This window comes from Equus przewalskii, chromosome 21, assembly GCF_037783145.1.
Source record: "Equus przewalskii isolate Varuska chromosome 21, EquPr2, whole genome shotgun sequence".
Lineage (NCBI taxonomy): Eukaryota > Metazoa > Chordata > Mammalia > Perissodactyla > Equidae > Equus > Equus przewalskii.
Window position 1 is genome coordinate 22,962,977 of NC_091851.1, and position 21,950 is coordinate 22,984,926.

Below are 21,950 nucleotides of genomic sequence, written 5' to 3' on the forward strand. Positions count from 1 at the left end.
ACACACAGACACACAGATAGGGAAACAGTTAAGATTTACTGAGTGCTTCATATGTGTCAGGAGCTCTTCTAAGTGCATTTAGTCCTTACAAGGTCACCAGGAGGTCAGACCTGGTGTTATGCCCATTTTATAGACAGGGAAATTGAGGCAAAAGAGGTTAAAGGACTTGCCCAAGGTCATAATCTTAGTAAGTGGCAAAGCCAGGATTCAAACCCAGACAGCTTGTCTCCAAAACCTGTGCATACTGCCGCCCTTAGTAGTAATGATTCATTGTTTAGATTCATAGCTTGCTTGGACACAGTATTCTATAGTTTATGAAGCATTTTCCCACCCACTCTTTCATTTATTTCTCACCACAGCAGCCCAGAGAGGGAGGCGATGTTTACTCCCAATTTATAGAGGGGAGGGGGAAACTGAGGCTGTGAAAGGGGCAACTATTTCATTTCCAAGGTCACACAGCAAGGTCAGTGGCAGAAGTAAGGGCGGAATTCGGGATTTTCTGACTCCCAATTTGGGGTACCCTTCCCCAGCCTTATTCAACTCCCAAGCCCCCGAAACAGCAAGCCCTCTGCTGGAAGCTCGAGGCTCTCTCCCCAGGGCAGGTGCTATAGCTGGGCTTCCACTTTTCAGCTGGAGAGTCCCAAGGCTGGTCCTCCACCCCCTCCCACCTCTGCTGACTATCAGACGGGAGGGGCAGGAACTCCGGGGCTGGTGGAGTTTCCGACCAGGCAGGAAAAAGAACAAAGGAACTGTGTGGGGGAGAGGGTGGAGGGGGTGTCCAGGAGGGTAGCAGGAGTGGAGGGGACGCTTCGCCATGGAATATGAAGTCAAGAAAGGGAAAAAGGTAGGTGGGAGGTTGGGAGGGATGCAGGGTAGAGAAACGTGCCTGGAGCTGGGGAAGTGGGAAGCCTGGGGTGGGGGCTGAGCAGTGAGGGGCAGAGGAGGGGCTTTCTTCTCATTTGGAAGGATCTTCCTCCCGACCCTGGGGTAGCCAGACATTTAGGCTCCAAACTCCCGAACCTGTCCTTCCACTCTCAGCGGCCTCTGCCGTCCCCGGAATGGACAGACAGGTACCGTCCAGGGAAACCCAGCCAGATACATCTGTCAGAAGACACTCTCAACCTGCTTTCCTGGTGTTCCTGGTGGTTCCTCCCTGCAGCTTTTCAGACAGAGGGACATTCAGACACCCAACAGACCCATTCCCCTGTCTCCCCAGACAAGACCTCAGCCAGGGCAATTCTGTGCCATGAGGCTGCCATCCAGGCTTGAAACGCCTACCTACTGCCCTGCTGCGTTCCAACCCCTGCCCATCTTTATACAAAGGCCAGGTCTAAGGCCTCAGCCTGCAGTCATTCCCCCACCCCCTAGATCCTCGCCCCCTCCTGACTCTCAGAAGTTTTCTAGTCTGGTTCTCTGGGCACCCTGCCTGGTTGTCTTTGTGGTTCAGGGACCCCCTCGGGTTCCAACTCCTATCCCCAACGCCACCCGCATGGAGCCCTCTTCCCCCAGGAAACCTAGCTCAGGCTGTTCTAAAAGGCTCCCACGGGAATCAGGAGGGCTCAGAAGGGACTTAAGACATACGTGCACACTCTCTCTTGGTTCTTTCCTTCTATGGGTATTTACTGAGGACCTATTAAGTGTCAGGCACCGTGCCTGGTGCTGGTGGTGATGCAGAGGTGAACAAAGTCAAACAGGGGCCCTGCTTCCTCTTTGGAGCTCACAGTCTAGTGGGGGAGGCAACTACTAATTTTTTTTTAAAGCAATTAATGTAAAATTGCATAAGTCTCCATACACAGTGCTGGGAGACAGAACATTAGGGGATTCATCCTTAGACTGGTCGGTCTAAGCTGAGATCTGATGGGTGGAAGGAAAGGAGGTAGGGAAGAGTGTTTCAGGCAGAGGAACAGCATGTGCAAAAGCCCCATGATGTAGCAAGGAGGAAGGCCTGAAAGATGGCCCTATAGCCGGAGGGCAGGAGAGAGGGGCAGTATGGGGTAAGATGAGGCTGGAGAAGTGGGCAGGGCTGGACCATTCACGGCCACAGACAAAACATTTACCTCCCCATCCCACTCACACAAACACACACACACACACAGGATAAAGTCCCAGCTCCATAGCTGGCATTCAAGGCCTCTATGAGTTGTTCATCTCATAATTCAGCCACAGTGGTCTACACACAGCTTCTCCAGGCTCATGTGCACCGGGCCCTTGCAGCCTCCAGGGTTTTGCACATGCTGTGCCCTCTGATTGCAATGCCCTTTCCAATGAGATGTTTTGTTCTCATTTCTCAGAGCTTCCATATGCCTCATCCAGGCTACACGATATTAGTTTTAAAATGAGCTGGGCATGCATCAGAATCACCTGAGTGCTTCTTAAAACACAGTTCATGAGGCCAGCCTGGTGGCGCAGCAGTTAAGTTCACACGTTCCGCTTCTCGGCAGCCCGGGGTTCGCCAGTTTGGATCCCCGGTGCAGACATGGCACTGCTTGGCAAAAGCCATGCTGTGGTAGGCATCCCATATATAAAAAAAAAAAGTAGAGGAAGATGGGCATGGATGTTAGCTCAGGGCCTGTCTTCCTCAGCAAAAAGAGGAGGATTGGCAGCAGTTAGCTCAGGGCTAATCTTCCTCAAAAAAAAACAAAACAAAAACAAAAAAACAGATCATTGGGTCTCACCCCCATGTTGTGATCTAGTAGGTCTAGGATGGGGCATTTCAGTAGGTCTGGAAATGTGCATTTCTCTCAAGTTCCCAGGTGATGCTGTGCAGCTACTGCTCGTGACCCAGGAACCACACTGGGAACTGCAGCTCTAGAGTAGTGCTCACACTTTCCTGGGAGAGGAGATGCCCGTTGGGCTGGGCTGGGGCCCTGGGATTTGCTCTTTTCCCTTGCTCCAGGCCATTATCATGCATGTGCCGCTGGATTACATTAAATGTACTTACTACTTCTAATTTTTAGGAAAGTATAGGGAATAGCTTAACAAATACCTTTGCATGCACCACCCAGCCACATTGAATCCTAATGTTTTTCTGTACTTGCCCCAGACTGGCCCATTCCTTAAGCCTGGGCCTAGGCAGGGCCTCCGCCCTTACCTGGGTGTTTAGAATGGAGGCTTGGGAGCCAGGCTGCCCACGGGGAACTATTGGTTCTACCCCTACTAGCGGGTGAACTTATCAGCCAGTTGCCGCTCAGGGACTCAGTTTCTCCATCTGTAAAATGGGGATCACAGAACTCCCTTCTGCAGACTTTTTGTGAGAACTAAATGAGGTAAAGTAAGGAAAACACTGAGCGCTATAAGCGCTCCATAAAGTCCGTTGCCTGTTACTGATTTTATTTGTTATCTCCTCGCTCCTCCCCTGCCCGCCCCCAGGGCTTCGTATCCCCCATCCGGAGGCTGGTGTTCCCCAAGGCCGGGCGCCGGGCAGCCTGTCGGAGCAGTGTGAGCCGCCGGCCCCTGCACTCCATGCCCCTCTATCCCCCGGACTACCTCATCGACCCCCAGATTCTGCTGTGTGACTACCTGGAGAAAGAGGTCAAGGTGCGTGCGGGATGAGGAGAAGCGGTGGCAAGGATCTTGGGGTGAGGAGTGGAGCGGAGGAAAAAGTTTTCCTCAACCCTCTTAGGGCCCCTGACTGGGTCTGAAAATTAAGCTGACAAAGACAGATTAACAGGAGAAAAGCATATACACTTTATTAAATTTTTATATGTACAGGAGAGCCTTCCCAAGAGAATCAAGACCCCAAGAAGTGACCCGAGCAGGAAGCTTTTATTCCTTTTTGACAAAGAAACAATAAATCTGTGAGCAACTGACAAGGCAGAGGGCTTTGGGCGTGGGGTAGTAGAGGTGAAGAAGTAACAGGGTTTGTTTATACAGCCTGCCCGGCCCTAAATCCCCTGTATCTGGTGACAAGGACGTCTCCCTTCCTCCCCATACAAGGGAGGGCACCTTTCACATGGGAGACTTATCTCCTGGTTTTCAGGGAAGAAGGGTGATGGGGTGGAGGTCAGAGCGAACTTCCTGCTTCTGACACTTTCTCAAAGTCCTTCAGCTTAAGATATTCAGTATGCCAAGGTGCCACATTTTGGGGTAGCACGTCCTGGACCCCATCCCGAGAGACCTTACCTCTCCCTGACACCAACCTCTGCCCAGCCCTGTCTCACAAGGGGAGGCTCCGGGGAAAGAGGCCTGGGTTCAAGCCAGCCTCGCCCCTGCCTTATGCTGTGGACCCTCAGCAAGTGACATCCCTCTGCTCAGCCTCGGTGCTCCCATCTCAACATGGGGCTCAAAACCTACCCCCACGGGAGAGCGGTGGGGGCAGTGCACTGTGTACTGAGAAGCCCCACCTTCCTGTGAGATTTTACTGTGGTGATGTTACTTGAACAGTGTCCGGGATAAAGGAACCCAGTTCAGCAAGCCCCAGGGGACTTAGACCACTCAAGGGCTTTACTTTTGCCTCGTGAATACCATGAAGGAGCAGCAGAGAATCCTCATTACCCAAGGAAAATTGATATGGCGGTAGGAGGGTCAGACTTAGCAAAAACAGGCTGCCCCATTAAATTTGAATTTCAGATAAGCAATGAGTACTTTTTTTTTAAAGATTGGCACCTGGGCTAACAACTGTTGCCAATCTTCCTTTTCTTTTTTTTTTTTTCTGCTTTATCTCCCCAAACCTGCCCTGTACACAGTTGTATATCTTAGTTGCAGCTTCTTCTAGTTGTGGGATGTGGGGCACCACCTCAACATGGCCTGACGAGTGGTGCCATGTCCATGCCCAGGATCCGAACTCTGGGCCACCGCAGTGGAGCGCGCGAACTTAACCACTCGGCCACGGAGCTGGCCCCGCAATGAGTACTTTTGTAGTATTAATATGTCCCAAATATTGTGTGGGACTAAAAAAAAAAAAAAAACCTAAAAAAGTATTCATTGTTTATATGAAATTCAAATTTAACTGGCATCTTGTATTTTATCTGGAACCCTATATGGAGGAAAAAGATAACAAATCCACTTAAAAGCTGGGGACTGAAATCTCAGAGAGAATGAAAAGAAAAGGTGTGATTGGTGGAATTCACCTAGAAGATTAAAACCAAAAATAATGAAAAAAGTTAATTCTCATATTAAATAACCTCTAAGTTAAGTGATAACATTAAGTTACAACTAAGAATGAGTGAAGAACTAATTTATCGATTTGGAGCATCATTGTTCTGACAAAATTGTATAGCAATTCGACAGAACATTCTTCCCTTTCCGTTTAACTTCTGCAATGAGATCATCAAGAGCACAAGTGACTTGCACAGTCAGGTGACACTGGTGCTTGGGGTGGACAGAGCCACTCAGGCCAAGTGGAAGTTCACAGGCGGTCAGTTCTTTCAAGCTAGTATAGTGACTTTTGCTTCTGTCCTAGCTAAATAACTGTGTTCAGGCAACATAAGCTAGCAGCAGGGTTGTGGGCCCTGGTGGGGGGAGTTTAGTTTGGCCCTTTCCGGCTATATAATATTGGGCATGTTATTTAGCTTTGCTGTGCCTTAGTTTTCTCATCCTTAAAGCCGAGATGAATGAGTGAATGTGCATAAAGCTCTCAGGACTGTGTCTGACTTCTACGACCACCTTAATATCAGTTATATCAGGTTATTATCATTAATTCAGAGATTTCTATCTTAGTCTGCCCGTGCTGCGGCAGTGAGGAAGTCAGGGTCCTCCAAGCCTTCAGGCTGACCTCTCTCTGCCCTTCTCCCACCCCAAACCCCGCCCCATTTCCCATCCAGTTCCTGGGCCACCTCACCTGGGTCACCTCCTCACTGAACCCCTCCAGCCGGGACGAGCTCCTGCAGCTGCTGGACACGGCCAGGGTGAGGCTCTGGGGAGCAGGGAGGGCAGGGTCTCGTTCCCTTCTCCCTCTCCCACCCGAGGCCCCTGGGGACTCAGGAGATCCGACCCACCCTGCAGCAGCTGAAGGAGCTGCCGCTGAAGACCACAGCGGAGCAGGACAGCATCCTGAGCCTGTCCGCCCGCTGCCTGCTGCTCACCTGGCGCGACAACGAGGAGCTCATTCTGCGCATCCCCACGCACGAGATCGCCGCCGCCTCCTACCTGCAGGACGACGCGCTGCACCTGCTAGTGCTTAAGACCGGTACGGCGGGCCGGGCCTGGCCGGGGAGCAGGGCCGGGAGGTGAAGAGGAAGAGAAACTGCCCAACGGTCTAGCCTTGGGAATGGGCGTGACCTAGGGAAGGCACGGAGCCTGAGGCTGGATGATGGGGTGATGGATAAGACCTGACACCACTCTGAGACTAGGGCCGGGCTATGACCATATGCAGGAAGACGGAGCTCAAGGTTGAGGATGAAGAGTGGGCGGCCTGACCCACCATCCTGAGGCCAGGTGGCGGAGCCTGGGAAGGGTGGAGAAGCCAGAATGCCAATACCTGAAGTGAAAGGGCGTGGTGAAGGGGAGCAGGACTGGGAGGCCCTGAGGCTGGAGGGAGGCTCGGGTGAGGGGCGGAGTCCGCTCTAGGGGCGGGGCCATACGCCGGGGAGGCGGAGCTCGCGGCTGGGGCAGCAGGTGGGAGAGGTCTGACCACGGCAAACTAGGGGCGGGGCCTGAGGTCGGAGGCGGGGTTGAGGGGAAACCGAATCCAAGGAGGTCGCCCTGAAACCAAGGACAGGGTCCGAGTTAAGGGTACAGAGGTAGGGGACAGCTTGACCACTACCCTTAGACCAGATGACAGGGTTCGGGCTGGCTGGTGGGAATGGGCTGCGGAGCCAAAACCAGGGGTGGAGCCTGAGGCCGGGGGCGTGGCCCAAATATAAGGATGCTGCGTGGGGGCGGGTCTGGCCGCATGTCTTCGAAGCCAGCGGCCGGGCCAGGCGCGGGTGGACCTTTGGGTGGCAGGGTCGGGCACCCCAACTGGCCTCGGCAGGCGGCTCTTAGGCCGGATCTTCTGCGATTGACGGCCACCGGCTTCTCCTAGGTCTGGGCGTGGACCCGGTGCCGGCCGGCGTAGACGCCAGCCCCGGCGGCGCGGGGCGCGACCCGGGTCCGCCGGGCGCGGCGCCCGAGAAGCGGCGGGTGGGCACCACGGAACGACGCCACACCATCTGCAGCCTGGACTGGAGGATGGCGTGGGGCGGGGGCGCGGGCGCCGAGGCCCGGGCCGGGGGCGGCGGCGGCGGCAGCCTGGAGCGCCAGCGCGCCGGGGCGCGGGCGTCTGGCAGCTGGGAGCGGCGGCAGACGTTCAGCGGCAGCTGGGAGCGGCGGCACGGCGGCGGCGGCGGCGGCGCGGGCAAGCTGGGCGGCAGCTGGGAGCGGAGGCAGGCGGGCGGCGGCAGCTGGGAGCGGCGCCACCCGGGCCCCAACCCGCTGGACCCGCAGGACCCCAGCCCCGACGCCTACTGCAACCTCGTCATCCTGGCAGTGGCCAACAGGGTGAGCCCGAGGGCACCCGGCGCCCCTGCGCGCTGCCTCCCGGGCGTCCTCCCACTCCGCCCCATTCACGGGGTTCCTGAGGTCTACCCCGACCTCTTTCCTTCTCCCTCCTTCGGCCCTACCCAGGTCTACCCTACCCTACCTACCCAACGCAGGTACTACCTGTGTGCCCATCAGGCCAAACGGTTTCTAAACTCCAGCCCTGGACACCTCCCCCTTGCTGTCCCAAGGGGATGAAAAAAAAATGGTCAAAACAGCCTTGATCTAACCCCCCCTCCGGCCCTGCTCCTTCTCCAATGTCGTCATTGTCGGCGCTACCACAGTAACAATTATGATGACACTAATCACCAGCAGGAATCGTATGCCAACCCATGCCAGACACAGAACCAGCATTAACCCTTAGAGGCAGATATTTCAACCATCCCCATTCGATAGAGGAAGAAACTGAGATCCAGGGGCTAAGTAATTTGTGCAAGGTCACACAGGAAGCACGTGGCGATTTCAACATTGGGACCCAGGAAGTTCAGAGCCTGTACTCTTGCTAACTATGGCAGTCACCCAGGGCAGAAGCCTTTCCACCATTCTTACCTTCCCTATCCTCCCCTCCCTCCCATCCTCCACGTTCAATTTTGCTTTTATTTATTTGACCATGTTTACTGAGCGGCACTCTGTGCTAGGCATTGGACTAGGTGCTATGGATACAGAGAGGAACTAGACACATTTGATGTCCCCCTTAGGGAACTCACAGTCCAGCAGACAGCCTCCAGCCCTGAGCCTTCTAAGCTTTTCCTCTGACCCAACTCCCTCTTTATACACACTGTGGTGAAGAAGACAGACAGGTGCCTGGCTAGAGGGAGAGATGGATAATAACCAGAAACTCAGACTCCGGAGCTGACAGGCTCCCCCTTGAAGCACTCTCTTGCTCGGCGTCCAGCTCTCTGCATTCTCCTGGTTTTCCTCCTACCTCCCAGGCTGCTCCTTCTCAGGAGCTGGTTCGTCCTCTTCTCTCCAGCCTCTTAAGGTTAGAGTGCTCCAGGCTTAGTCCTTGCTCCTCTTCTCTCCTCTACACTCGTTTCTAGGTGATCTCCTCTAGGCTCATGGCATTTAAAGCACTTGAGAACTCCACGTTGTATCCTACCAAATCTCCGGGCGAGTTTCTCCACTCAGTCTCTCATTCGACGGTCTAATGATCATCTCACACCTAACGCATCCGCAGCCGAGCTCCCATCTTCTCCCCCAAACCTGTTCCTCCCCTGGTCTCCCTGCCTTCGTTAATGGCAGCTGTGTCCTTCCGTTGCTCAGACCAAAACCTTACAGTGATCCTTGGCTCCTCGCTCTTTCTCTCTCTCTCTGTCTCTCTCACACACAGACCCCTCATATCCACTCTGTCAACAAGTCCTGTTGTCCCTATTTTTAAAATATAACCAAAATCCATCTTCTCCCCACCCTCCACTGTCCCCACCTGGGTCCATGCCCATCCCCTATCACCTAGATTGTGCAGTCACCCCTCACTGATCCGGTCCTTGCTTACAATCTGTCCCCCACATGGTCAGAGCAGTCCTGTTGACACATGTCACATTGTGTCACTGCTCAAGATCTTCCAGTGGCTCCCCATTTCACTCCTTATGGCTGCTTATAAGGCCACTCACCTTATCCACCATCCCCATTCCCTCTCTGGCCTCATCTCTTTCTACTCTCTCCTTGGTTCACTTCACTCCAGCCACACTTGGAGAGTGCGAGAGACCCACGTGCTCTGGATAGTTCACTGTGTATCTCCGGCACCTAGAATAGTGCCTGGCACATAACAGATGCTCAGTAAATAGTGAATGAACGGATGAATTACTGCACATTATATTATTACGCTTTGCAATGGGGAGCAAGAAGAAAACAAGCAGGTTATGGTGATAATGAGGGAGGAGATCCATTTTCCATAGGGAAAATGAGTTGGTGCCTTTTAAGCTGCAATGTGAAGGAAAAAATGGAGTCAGCAGGGCGAAGAGCCAGGAAAGTGAATTCTAGGCAGAGGGACCAGTGTGTCCTGTTTATCCCACTCGCCTGTGAGGGCTTTGAGGTACAGACCTCATCTAATTCACCTCTGGGAGCCCAGAGCCTAGACCAGTGCCTGCCAAGCATTAGAACTAAATGAGAATCTGTGGAATCAGTAAATAGAAGTAGAGTAGTTTTCCAGGAGTATCTGAGCCTCTGGCCTCCTACCTAAGGCATCATGGTCCCAAAAAGAGTTCAAGAGTTAGCGTCAAAACCTGGATGCAGTCTTAACCAGTGCTGTGAGCCTGCTGTGAGCTGGGCAAGTCACTTAAGCACTCAAAGCCTCAGGGTCTTTAACTGTGAAATAAGAATCCTCTCTTCTCTGTCCCTTTTGTAGGGTTAAGGATCAATCCTGCTTTAATGATTAGGACATTCCCCATTCCAAAATGCCTATCCTGGGTTACATTTTTTTAATTGAGGTCGTAATTTATAACACTGTGAAACGTCAGTTGCACATTCTTGTTTGTCAGTCACCATGTAAATGAGCCCCTTCACCCCTTGTGCCCAACCCCCAACTGCATTGCCCTCCGGTATCCACTAATCTGTTTTCTTTGTCCATGTGTTAGTTTATCTTCCACATATGAGTGAAATCATACGGTGTTTGTCTTTCTCTGTCTGGCTTATTTCGCTTAACTTAATACCCTCAAGATCTATCCATGTTGTTGAGAATGGGACAATTTTGTCTTTTGTAATAGCTGAGTGGTATTCCATCATATATATACCACATATTCTTTATCCAAGCATCCATCGATGGGCACTTGGGCTGCTTCCACATCTTGGCCTTGTGAATAGGGCTGCATTGAACATAGGGGTGCATAAGCCTCTTTGAATTGTTGATTTCAAGTTCTTTGGATAAATACTCAGTAGTGGGATAGCTGGGTCATATGGTATTTCTATTCTTAATTTTTTGAGAAATCTCCATATTGTTTTCCATAGTGGCTGCACCAGTTTGCATTCCCAGCAGTGTATGAGGGTTCCCTTTTCTCCACATCCTCTCCAACATTTGCTATTTTTTGTCTTGGTGATCATAGCCATTCTAAGGAGTATAAGTTGATGTCTTAGTGTAGTTTTGATTCACATTTCCCTGATGATTAGTGATGTTGAACATCTTTTCATGTGCCTATTGGCCATCTGTATATCTTCTTTGGAAAAATTTCTGTTCATATCTTCTGCTCACGTTTTGATCGAGTGGTGTGTTTTTTTGGTGTTCAGTTGTGTGAGTTCTTTATATATTTTGGAGATTAACCCCTTGTTGGATATATGATTTGCAAATATTTTCTCCCAGTTTGGTGGGTTGTCTCTTCATTTTGTTCCTGGTTTCCTTTGCTTTGCAGAAGCTCTTTAGTCTGATGAAGGCCCACTTGTTTTTCTTTCTTTTGTTTCCTTTGTCTAAGTAGACATGGTATTCGAAAAGATCCTTCTAAGACTGGTGTCAAAGAGTGTACTCCATATATTTTCTTCTAGGAGTTTTATGGCTTCAGGTCTTACCTTCAAGTCTTTGATCCACTTTGAGATAATTTTTGTGTATGGTGAAAGATAATGGTCTACTTTCATTCTTTTGCATGTGGCTGTCCAGTTTTCCCAACACCATTTATTGAAGAGACTTTCCTTTCTCCATTGTATGTTCTTAACTCCTTTGTTGAAGATTTGTTGTCCATAGATGTGTGGTTTTATTTCTGGGCTTTCAATTCTGTTCCATTGATCTGTGTGCCTGTTTTTTGCACCAGTACCATGCTGTTTTGGTTTCTATAGCTTTGTAGTATATTTGAAGTCAGGGATTGTGATGCCTCCAGCTTTGTTCTTTTTTCTCAGGATTGCTTTAGTTATTTGGGGTCTCTTGTTGCCCCGTATGAATTTTAAGATACTTTGTTCTATTTCGGTGAAGAATGTCATTGGGATTCTGGTTGGAATTGCACTGAATCTGCAGATTGCTTTAGGTAGTATGAACATTTTAACTATGTTTATTCTTCCAAGCCGTGTGCATGGCACATCTTTCCATTTCTTTATGTCATCATCAATTTCTTTCAATAATGTCTTAGAATTTTCAGTGTATACGTCTTTACTTCCTTGGTTAAATTGATTCCTAGATATTTTATTCTTTTTGTTGTGATTGTAAATGGGATTGTATTCTTGAGTTCCCTTTCTGTTAGTTCATTATTAGAGTATAGAAATGCAAGTGATTTTTGTAAGTTGATTTTGTACCCTGCAACTTTGCTGTAGTTGTTGATTATTGCTAATAGTTTTCTGATGGATTATTTAGGGTTTTGTATATGGAGAATCATGTCATCTTCAAACAGTGAGAGTTTCACTTCTTCATTGCCAGTTTGGATACCTTTTATTTCTTTTTCTTACCTAATTGCTCTGGCCCAAATCTCTAGTACTATGTTGAATAAGAGTGGTGCGAGTAGTCACTCTTGTCTTGTTCCTGTTCACAGGGGGATGCTTTTCAGTTTTTCCCCACTGAGTATGATGTTGGCTTTGGGTTTGTCATATACGGCCTTTATTATGTTGAGGTACTTTCCTTCTATACCCATTTTATTGATAGTTTTTATCATAAGTGAGTGTTGGATCCTGTCAAATGCTTTCTCTGCATCTATTGAGATGATCATGTGGTTTTTATTCCTCACATTGATTGATTTGCAGATGTTGAATTATCCCTGTGTCCCTGGTATAAATCCCCCTTGATCATGGTGTATGATCTTTTTAATGTATTGCTGTATTCTGTCTTCCAAAATTTGTTCAGGATTTTTGCATCTATGTTCATCAGCGATATTGGCCTGTAATTTTCCTTCCTTGTGATGTCCTTATCTGGCTTTGGGATCAGTGTGATGTTGGCCTCGTAGAATGTGTTAGGGAGTGTTCCACCTTCCTCAATTTTTTGGAAAAGTCTGAGAAGGATAGGTATCAAATCTTCTGTGAATGTTTGAAGGAATTCTCCACAGAAGCCATCTGGTCCTGGACTTTTATTTTTGGGGAGGTTTTTGATTTCTGTTTCAATCTCTTTACTTGTGATTGGTCTATTCAGATTCTCTGTTTCTTCTTGGTTCACTTTTTATCCTGGGTTACATTTTAATTTACACCTTAGGCTTTTTTTAGAGACACAAAACAGGAAATGGCTTCATGAAGATGGTCTCTTCATCAGTTATTATCTTTTTGTGTCTCTTGCTTAAAGACACAAAGAGATAAATTAAAAAAAGCAAATTCCTCTTCAAATTTGCAATCTCAAAAAAGTTCCACCCAAGGACTTAAATTCCTTCCTTCTATTGGAGACTGAAGTTTCTATATTCATCCTGCTTCCATTGTTCCCTTGGTGCCAGGAAGCTCATATCTAAATATAGCATCCAGCAACTATCTTGAGCCTAAAATTTTCATACATTTAATTCTTCCTCCTCCTAGTAGGTATTAGGGGGCCTGGGTTCTGGTCCTAGCTGATCACTTCACCTCTCTGGACCTCAGCTTCTTACCTATAAATTAAACTAAATTAGGGCTTATTTTAGATAAGCTTCAGGAGGGCCGGTGAATCCCCCAGAAATTTGGGGTGCACGTGTGCATTTTTCAGGGCAAAGAGTTAGAGCTGTTGCTGGATTCTGTAAATAGGTCCAAGACTCAGAGAATGGCCATATAACTTTGATGGGAAATATCCTCAAAGTTGATTTAAAGGCATCCACAGGTGTGCGCGCGTGCGTGTGTGTGTGTGTGCACGCGTGCCCCTGTGAGCCTCCTCACACAGTGTTTTAGGAAGCAGGGGCATCCTGGTCACTAGTGAGGGCCTGAGCTCTCTATCCTCCTCCCTGGGCCAGGATGCTGCCGAGGAGTCCTGTGCCCTCATCTGTCAGGTCTTCCAGATCATCTATGGGGACCAGAGCATCGAGTGCGTGGACCGGGCTGGCTACCACTACACATCCACACCCGAACGGCCCTGGCTCTGCAGCCGCAGTGAGTACTCGAGCTCCTGGCCACTCCTCCTACAAACATCTCAGAAGGCTGGGAAGGGGGGATGCCCCAGGACTCAGGCCGATCAAAGCCTTTAGGGGTCCTGATCGCTACCATGATTACAGTGTACCCCTGCTTTGTAGTTAAAATAACATGCCGACTTTCAAAGTGGCCTCAAACCTGGCCTCTTCATAGAGGTTCTGGTCGCCAGATTGAGAACAAGCCCCGTCAGCTGAACTTCTCTCCCCTTTGTTTCTAGTGTCCCTGCTCTGCAGAAACCTAAGCACATACATTGTCTGTTTACTCAGCCATTTAATCCCACTAGGACTCTAGGTCACAACCACGATTTCCAGACCGGAAATTGAAGGTTTCCTTGAATGCCGTCAAGGGCTGGAACGAGAATGAGACTAATAGAGGCATTTATTGAGCACCAACTATGTGCCAAGTCTTATTGAATCCTCATAGCAACCTTGTCTGTCCTGTTGGCCACTGTATCACCTGCGCCCAGCATGAGACCAGGGACAGCACAGATGCTCAAGAAGTATTTTCTGAATAGATGAAAGACCCCTCCGAGACCGTATGATTTCAATTTTACAGATAAGGATATTAAGGCTCAGAGTAGTCAATAAATTGCTGAAGATCACACAGCTGGGAAATGGCAGAGTCAGGATGCAAACCCAGGTGTGTCTGATTCTAAAGATTCTGTCTGCAACAGCTTCACTCCCCATGCTGCCTTCAAGGCTATAGTAAACTTCTTCAGCCACAGCGCCTCAACGTGGCCCCTGTTTGCATAGTTCCAGCAACAGGGAGCCGGCTCCTTCCTTCTGGAGGCGCTCCCATCTGTGGGAAGGTGGGATAGCTCATTGACTCTCACAGGAATAGTGGACAAATCAATGAGATAACTGAACAAATATTTCAACAAATTCATTCATGTGACAAATATTTATTGAGCACCTACTATGTGCCGGATCCTGCTAATCCCCAGGATGTACTGGTGAGCAAAGCCAGACGTTGCCCTGCCCTCACTTGCATTACTGAGGTCGGCAAAGAGTACTTAGATCTTACACAGATACAGTGTAGCCACACGCTGTGTTGTGAGGAGTACAGGCGGAAGCTCCTTGCCTGGGAAGTCAGGGGAGGGTCCCAAGGCAGTGACACTGAGGGAGCCAAGATGCGAAGGGTGAGGAAGTGCCTGCACTCAGTGAGATCACAGGGCTGGGTGCAGACCAAGTTCTCTGGAAATGGGGCTTCTTCTCAAGATTTTGAGTTCCTTCCCCCTTCCAAAGCTCTTTTTTTGTCTCGCCTCAAACACATACTGTTTCCAAGATGCTCCCTCACCTGTCCTCTAGCCTGCTGTCCCCAGGACCCCCATAAGGCAGGCAGGAGGTGGTACTGTCCGGCGTTGAGGACGTTGAGGGCCAGGAGAGGGAAGGCAAGCTGCCCGAGGTCAGCTGTGTGTTGGTGGGGCGGGAGTCGGGGTCAGCATCTTCCACCGGCCGCCCGTTTCACTCGGGGTAACAGCTCACACCCTCACCATTGCTTCCAGTGCCACCCAGCCTCCTGCCTCCATCCCGACCCCAGGGTGGGGAGGAAGGTGGGGCCTCCGGGGAGCCAGGGAGGCTGGGCCCTCTTGGCTGCCTCTGACAGCCTCTCTGTCTGCCGGCCGCAGGTGACAGCTGCCGCACGGACGGGACTTACGCCTACGACGCTGACTTCAGCTGCTGCAGCTCCTTGTAGGTACTGCCCTTGCCAGGGACCCCACTCTTGCCCCCATCCCCTGCACAAACAGGGTCGTTCTCCTTGGCATTCTTGAGTCCCATGTGGGCAAGAGAGCGTGGGAGAAAGGGAGCCTACCTTGATTTGTGCTGAGACACTGAGCGTTGAGGGTGGGGTAAACTGGGATCCTAGGAGCTCATAGGATCCAGACCTCAGAGAGGCCCATGGGGCAACCAGAACCCAGAACTGCGGTCCACGTAGGCCTGCGGTTCTCTCCCAGTCATCCTGACACGGTGGCCTGCAGAGTCCAAAATCACAGCTAGTGCCCACAAATAATCTTGGTTTACTTTGGTTTTCATTCTACATAATAGAAAACCCTAAAATAGAAGCTTAAACAGGATAGAGCACTTTTCCCCCTATCTCTCACACAAAATAGACCAGGAGCTCATGGCCTTATGGTCATGGCGGGCCCAGGCTTATCTTTTCCTCCCTCCTCAGCACTTGCTTCAATCCTCGAGGTTACCTCATGAACCAAGGTGGTGGTCATAGCTCCAGCCATCACAGTAGCATGCCAGTGCCTCTTTAAAGACTTTGCTGGAATTCCCACCTGACAACTTCTGCTTACATTTCATCAGTCAGAACTTGGTCACATGGCTACAACTAGCTGTAGGCAAGGCTGGAAAATGTAGGATTTAAAGGAAAAAATTTCTCCATTGGGAACATTGTCCAGGGTTCTGTTTAGTGTGACCAACCACACCCTAGTTTGCCCAGGATTGAGGGGTTTCCCAGGACACTGGATTTTCAGTACTAAAACCAGGAAAGTCCCAGGCAAACCAGGACGAGCTAGTTCTGTTATTAAGGCCATTAGCTTGACAAGTAGTAGTCTCTGCCAGTGATAGATGCCCTCTTTTTTTTTCATTTTTTTCCTTTTTAGTGGCAATATATTTGTCTTCCTAATCCCGTGTGCCTGGGGCAGGTCCTTAAACAGCCTGGTGTCTCCTGGAGAGATGACAATCATGATAATGACTAATCGAACTGTGTGCCGAGTACTGTCCTATGAAGCATTTCACTCTTTTTAATCAATACAGCAACATTACAGGGACTGCTGTTTACTTATTGCTTATAGTCCATGACTCTGAGTGCTTTACAAATATGAGCTCCTCTCATTCTCACGACACCGATTTTTATCATCCCATTTTACAGATGGAGAAACTGAGGAATAGAGAAGTTAAGTAGCTTGCCAAAGGTCAAGCAGCTAGTAAGTTGTAGGCCTGGGATTTCAACCCACACAGGCTGGCTCCAGAGTCCACACCCTTAACCACTAAGCCAGACTGCTTCTCTGCAGGTGATAATGGAAGATGGTTCTGGAACAGTTTAGAGACCAGGAAGGAGGCTGACATTTTATTAAGCAATATTTATTGAGTCCCTACCACGTGCCAGGCACTGTGCTGTGTGCTAGGGCTACAGTGGGGACAAGACGAGACGAGACCTGCGCTTGGCACGTAGCGGGTGCTTAACAAACAAAGGAAACCAAGCTCCCTGCTCTTGCCTGGTTTACAGTCCAGCGGCGGAGACAGTGAAACCATTACTTAACAGGAATAAACGCTGATGGTAATGAGCACGGAAGAGAGGCTCAGAGTGCTCAGAGAGGCTCCCCTCATCTGGGAGTCAGGAGGGCCTCTGGGGCGATGACCCTTGAGCTGAGACCTGGAGGAGGGAAGGGGAAGAGCGCTGGGGTAGACGGAAGAGCAAGAGCGAGGATGCTGGGGCAGGATGCAGCTCGGTGTGTCGGAAGAACCGTCAGGAGGCGCCACGGCTGCGGCAGAGAGTGGTCAGGGAGGACATTTGCTAGGGGCATCTGGAAAGGCCTTGCATATAATGGGTAGATTTATAGACTCTGTGACCCATTTGACAGAGGGTCTAACCCAGTCTGGGGGAATCAGGGCAAACTTTCCTGAGAAGGCAACATTTAAGATCCAACAATGACTAAGAATTAGCTGAGTAAAAGACAGGGGGAGAGAGGCATTCCAGGCAGAGGGAACAGCATGTGCAAAGGCCCAGAGGTGGGGAAGTACTTGGAGTATTAGAGGAAAAGGGAGAAGGCAGGGTGGCCTGAGCATAAAGAACAAGGGAGAGCCCAGCGAGAGAGGAGGCTTGAAAGACAAGGCAGATCATGTGGGGCCTTGAATCTGGATGAGGCCCCAGGCCCAGAGCATCAGCAGCTGTGCCCTCCCACCTTCAGTCCTCTGCAGGGAGAGGAGCTGGAGTGAGGTGAGTGAGGGCCCCTGTCTGCCTATCCCTGCAGCAATGGCTCCCAGGACACATTTGAAGCATGTTACAGCGGCACGTCCACACCCTCTTTCCATGGCTCCCACTGCAGCAGCAGCGACCACAGTGGCCTGGGCCTTGAGCAGTTGCAGGATTACATGGTCACGGTGAGCTGGGACAGGCAGTGCAAACAGCACAAAGGCCTGGAGGCTGGAGAAAACGTGGGGATATTTCAGGAATCATGTAAGCCTGCACATAACGGAAGCATAAAACCTCAGAGGTCAGGGTGGGACATGAGGTTAGGAGAGGAAACTGAGGCTAGCTTAGCAAAGGCCTTAAATAGTGTCAGGTAGCATTAATTGAGTGCTTGCTGTATACCAGGCACTGTCCTAAGCCCCTTTTGTGCATCATCCTTTCAACAACCCACGAGGGAGTTTCCATCATGAGCCTCACTTCACAGATAAGGAAAACAAGGGTCAGGGAGGTTGTCACCAACCCAAGATCACAGAGCTGCTCAGTGAAGGGGCCAGGGTATGAATTCAGGCAGCTTGAGTCCACATCCCATTCTCAGATGCAGCCCAAGGGGTCTGGCTGTCCCCCCATAAGCCATGGAAGGATTTTCAGAGGAGGGCTGAGCCAAATCTGCCCTTCGAGAGGGCTCCGGGTCTTTAGGCAGGGGTTGGGCGTGGGACCTCCGTGGGATTGACCTCACGTGGTGTTCCCACAGTTGCGGAGTAAGCTGGGGCCGCCCGAGATCCAGCAGTTTGCACTGCTGCTGCGGGAGTACCGGCTGGGGCTGCCCATTCAGGACTACTGCGCGGGGCTGCTGAAGCTCTATGGGGAGCGGCGAAAGTTCCTCCTTCTCGGTGAGCTCTCTGCCCCACCCACCAAGGGCCGGCCAAGGCACCAGCCTGGGAGTACTTACTCCTTATCCCTCAGCCTCCAGTAAGGCCATGATCATGAGGTCCATGGGACATATGAGGAGACAGAGAGGGGAAGGAACGTGCCTGCAGCCACAGAGAGCTGATAAGAACAGAGCACTGGTATAGCCATTTCACCTTCACAGCAAAGCTGGGAGAGGGAAGAGTTCTTCCCATTTTCTCCATGAGGAAGCTGAGGCTCAGAGAGGCTGAGGAACTTATCCAAGATCACATAGCTAGTAAGGAAAGCTAATAATAACAACAGGAATAATAATATTAAATAAGCTCACATGTATTTGGCAGTCACCGTGTGCCAAGCACCATCTCAACGAATGCCTCAGTTCTGGGAAGTAGGAACTATTACCTGCTCCCATTTTGCAGATGAGGAAACTGAGGCTCCGAGAAGCAAAGTACAGTACTGAAGTCACATAGCTAATAAGTAGAGATGGGAACAAAACGAGCTGCTTTCTATGGGGCACTTAGTGTGTGCTAAGGACCTTATTTAATCCTCACACCCCTACCGGGAGAACAGGTGCAATTATCTCAGTTTCACAGGGGAGGAAAGTACGGCTCAGGTAGTTATTTAATGAGGGTCAGGCAACTAATAAATGGGAATGTAACAATTGCAATAATAATAACAACAATAATAAGCGAGCATGTAGTGAGCATTTACTGTGTGCCGAGCATTATGTCATTCTCGGGCTCACAAAGTGGAGCAACTCGTGCAGGGCCACACAGCCAGTGAGTGGCGGGGCGGGGATTCGAACTCAGATCTCCCGAAAAGGTGATTCCTCTGTGGGAGGGGAAGGGCTGAAGCCCAGGAGTCACCCTGCCCCTCGGCGCGCAGGGATGCGGCCCTTCATCCCGGACCAGGACATCGGCTACTTCGAGGGCTTCCTGGAGGGCGTGGGCATCCGCGAGGGTGGCATCCTCACCGACAGCTTCGGCCGCATCAAGCGCAGCATGAGCTCCACGTCGGCGTCGGCCGTGCGCAGCTACGACGGCGCGGCCCAGCGGCCCGAGGTGCAGGCCTTCCACCGGCTGCTGGCCGACATCACGCACGACATCGAGGCGCTGGCCCCCGACGACGACGACAGCACGGACGAGGAGGCGCGGGGCTCCCCCGGCGGGGATGACGCGGCCGAGGACAACTACCTGTAGCCTGTAGTCACGCCCATGCGCAACCCAGCCTCTGGGTCCCCTCCACTCATTCTTGCCCGTGCGGCCCCCTCCCCAGGGGCCCCTCCTCACACCCCGACGCGGGGCCTGCGCTCTCCCAGGTCTCGGTCCCCGCCCTCGGGGCTCTGGCCCCTGCAGTACCGAGAATGTCCTGCAGGGGGCGGGGCTATAAGCCCTGGGCAGTCGCCCGAGGATCAGCGGGCCCTCTGCCCCCCGCAGGTGGGCTGCGTCCTTCTTTGTCCCGCTAGTTCGTAGGCTCGGCCCCGGACACCGACTCCTCCCCGCGACTCGGCGCTTTCTAGAGGCCAAGGCAGGGATGAAGAGTGGGCTCCACCTGCTGGCCGACTGAGAAAACAGTTCCAGAGACCTCTGCTCCTCCCGGTTTACAGCTGGAGAAACTGAGGTTCAAAAGAGAAGGGACTTGAGGGGATCTCCTAATATCTTATTACCTCGAACTGGCCATGCTAGTATAGACGGTCTTTATAAGCCTCTAAATGGCAGAGTCTCCCCTCCCCTGATGGCAGGAATTGGATCATCAGAGTGCGATGGAGGTTTTTCTCTACTGAGAGTTGACCCAGAGGTGGTGACCTGGGGTCCTGGCCCGAGGACTCTGAGCAGGTAGATCTTGGACTGGGAACCAGGCAGACCTAGGCCTCCTCCTGTTGTTGTCCTGGCCTCTCTGTGCCTCCTGTTTCCTCATCTGTCTGGCGAGATGGGCCCACCTACCTAAAGGGTGGTCATGGGTATTAACGAAGGTCAGGACCTTCGTGCTGGGTCTAGCATGTGATAAGTGCTCAGTAAATGCCCCTCTCTTCCACATCTAACGCTGTCTGACTCAGTTTACCTGTCTTTACCCTGGGTGCACTGGGATGGGAACTGAGATGGGGTGAGATGTAAGAAGACACTCAGGGAGCTCCCGCTTTGGGAAGAGGAAATAGGACTTCCCCCTCAGGGCTCTGTTACAGCCTGGCTCCCTGCTCAAGTCCCAAATGAAAAGTACCCAAGACTCCTCAGGCAGCCATCTCAGGGGCCTGGGGTGGTCAAAGACATCTGAAGGCAGGGTGGAGAGGGAGAGAAGTCAGGATAAGGACAGCCTGAGTAAAGGCTTGGAGGCTAAAAGGAGTAAGCCCTGAGAGGAGGCCAGAGACTCATAGGAGAGCTAAAATGTATTTGTAAAACTTTACAGAGACCTCCATGGCCAGAGACATGGTACTTACCAGGAGGCAGGTACTATTAGCACCAATTGTTTTTTTCCAGGGAAAGATTTGCCGTGAGCTGACATCTGTCGCCAATCTTCCTCTTTTTTTTTTTCTTTCCCAAAGCCCCAGTGCATGGTTGTATATCCTAGTTGTAAGTCCTTCCAGTTCTTCTATGTGAGCCACCACCACAGCATGGCAGCTGACAGATGGGTGGTGTGGTTCCCCTACTGGGAAGCGAACCTGGGCCGCCAAAGCGGTGGGCGCTGAAGCTTAACCGCTAGGCCATCAGGGCCAGCGCCTATTATCAGCAATGTTAAAGTAAGATTACTGTTCTTGGGGCTTCAGGTCCAGAGAGTTCCATGATTCACACTCAGTTTGTGGCAAATGGCCATCCCATCATAATGGGCCCATGCAAGCCCCTTCTGGCGTTTTGCTTTATTTTCCCACTCCATCTACACATTCCCCACACTCCTTCCCCTCCCCACCATGGGCACCCGCCCCTATGTGTTGATATATGTTCCTGGACATACAATACACAATGCTTTATATATGTGTTTACACCACATAAATGGTATTGTGTAAGGATCTCATTCTATTGCTTCCTTTTTGTCACTCTATAAAATGGTTTTTAATAATCCATGTTGCTGTAGGAAAAATCTAGCTTAGTGCATCGAACAGCTGCAGAATATCCCAAGCTGAGCATCCATTGTTTTATTTATCCATTCCCCCAGTGATGGACACTCAGGTGGCTTCCAATTCTCTCTTACCACAAACACCACCGGGATGAACATCTTTGTACACAACCCTTATGAACTTAAGTGAAAATTTCTTTGGGCTCTATACCCAAGAGTGAAATTGCTACATCACAGGGCATATACGTTTTAAATTTCACTAAATTCTGCAAAATGGCTCCACTAGCAGCATGTGAAGGCCACTGTGTCCCCCCATTTTCATGAGCTTTTACATTCTCCAACTTGGTAATTTTTGCCTGCAGTTTGGGTGTAAGGTGGCATCCCAGTGTTGTTTCAACTTGCTTTTCTCTGTTCAGAACCTCCTTCGATACATGTTGGGCATTTGGGCTTCGCCTTCAATGAATTGCCTGTTGGTATGTTTTGCCCATTATCTGTTGTGTTTCTTGTCTTTCTCTTGTTAATTTGCAGGAATAGCTTATACATTTTAGATATTAATCCCTTGTTGAATTCTGATGTCCCAAAGATCTTCTCCCAATATGTTGCCCATCTGTTCGGTTTATCTATGACAGCGATTCTTA

General features: G+C 50.6%; 1 protein-coding gene across 2 annotated transcripts; it reads left to right on the forward strand.

Moving 5' to 3' along the window:
* The first annotated feature begins 753 nt into the window (after nt 1-753).
* Nucleotides 754-21,802, forward strand: CCM2L (CCM2 like scaffold protein). 2 transcript variants are annotated; one of them, XM_070589087.1, is made up of 10 exons: nt 754-844; nt 3,370-3,537; nt 5,763-5,846; nt 5,944-6,127; nt 6,965-7,419; nt 13,266-13,401; nt 15,068-15,131; nt 17,420-17,549; nt 18,110-18,248; nt 19,150-21,802. In XM_070589087.1, exons 1-10 carry the CDS (start codon nt 815-817, stop codon nt 19,461-19,463), a joined length of 1,704 nt encoding a protein of 567 aa, XP_070445188.1. In that variant the 5' UTR covers nt 754-814; the 3' UTR covers nt 19,464-21,802. The 2 variants fall into 2 exon arrangements, with proteins under 2 accessions (XP_070445188.1, XP_070445189.1); XM_070589088.1 differs by lacking the exon at nt 754-844 and having other exon boundaries at nt 3,454-3,578.
* The last annotated feature ends 148 nt before the right edge of the window (nt 21,803-21,950 follow it).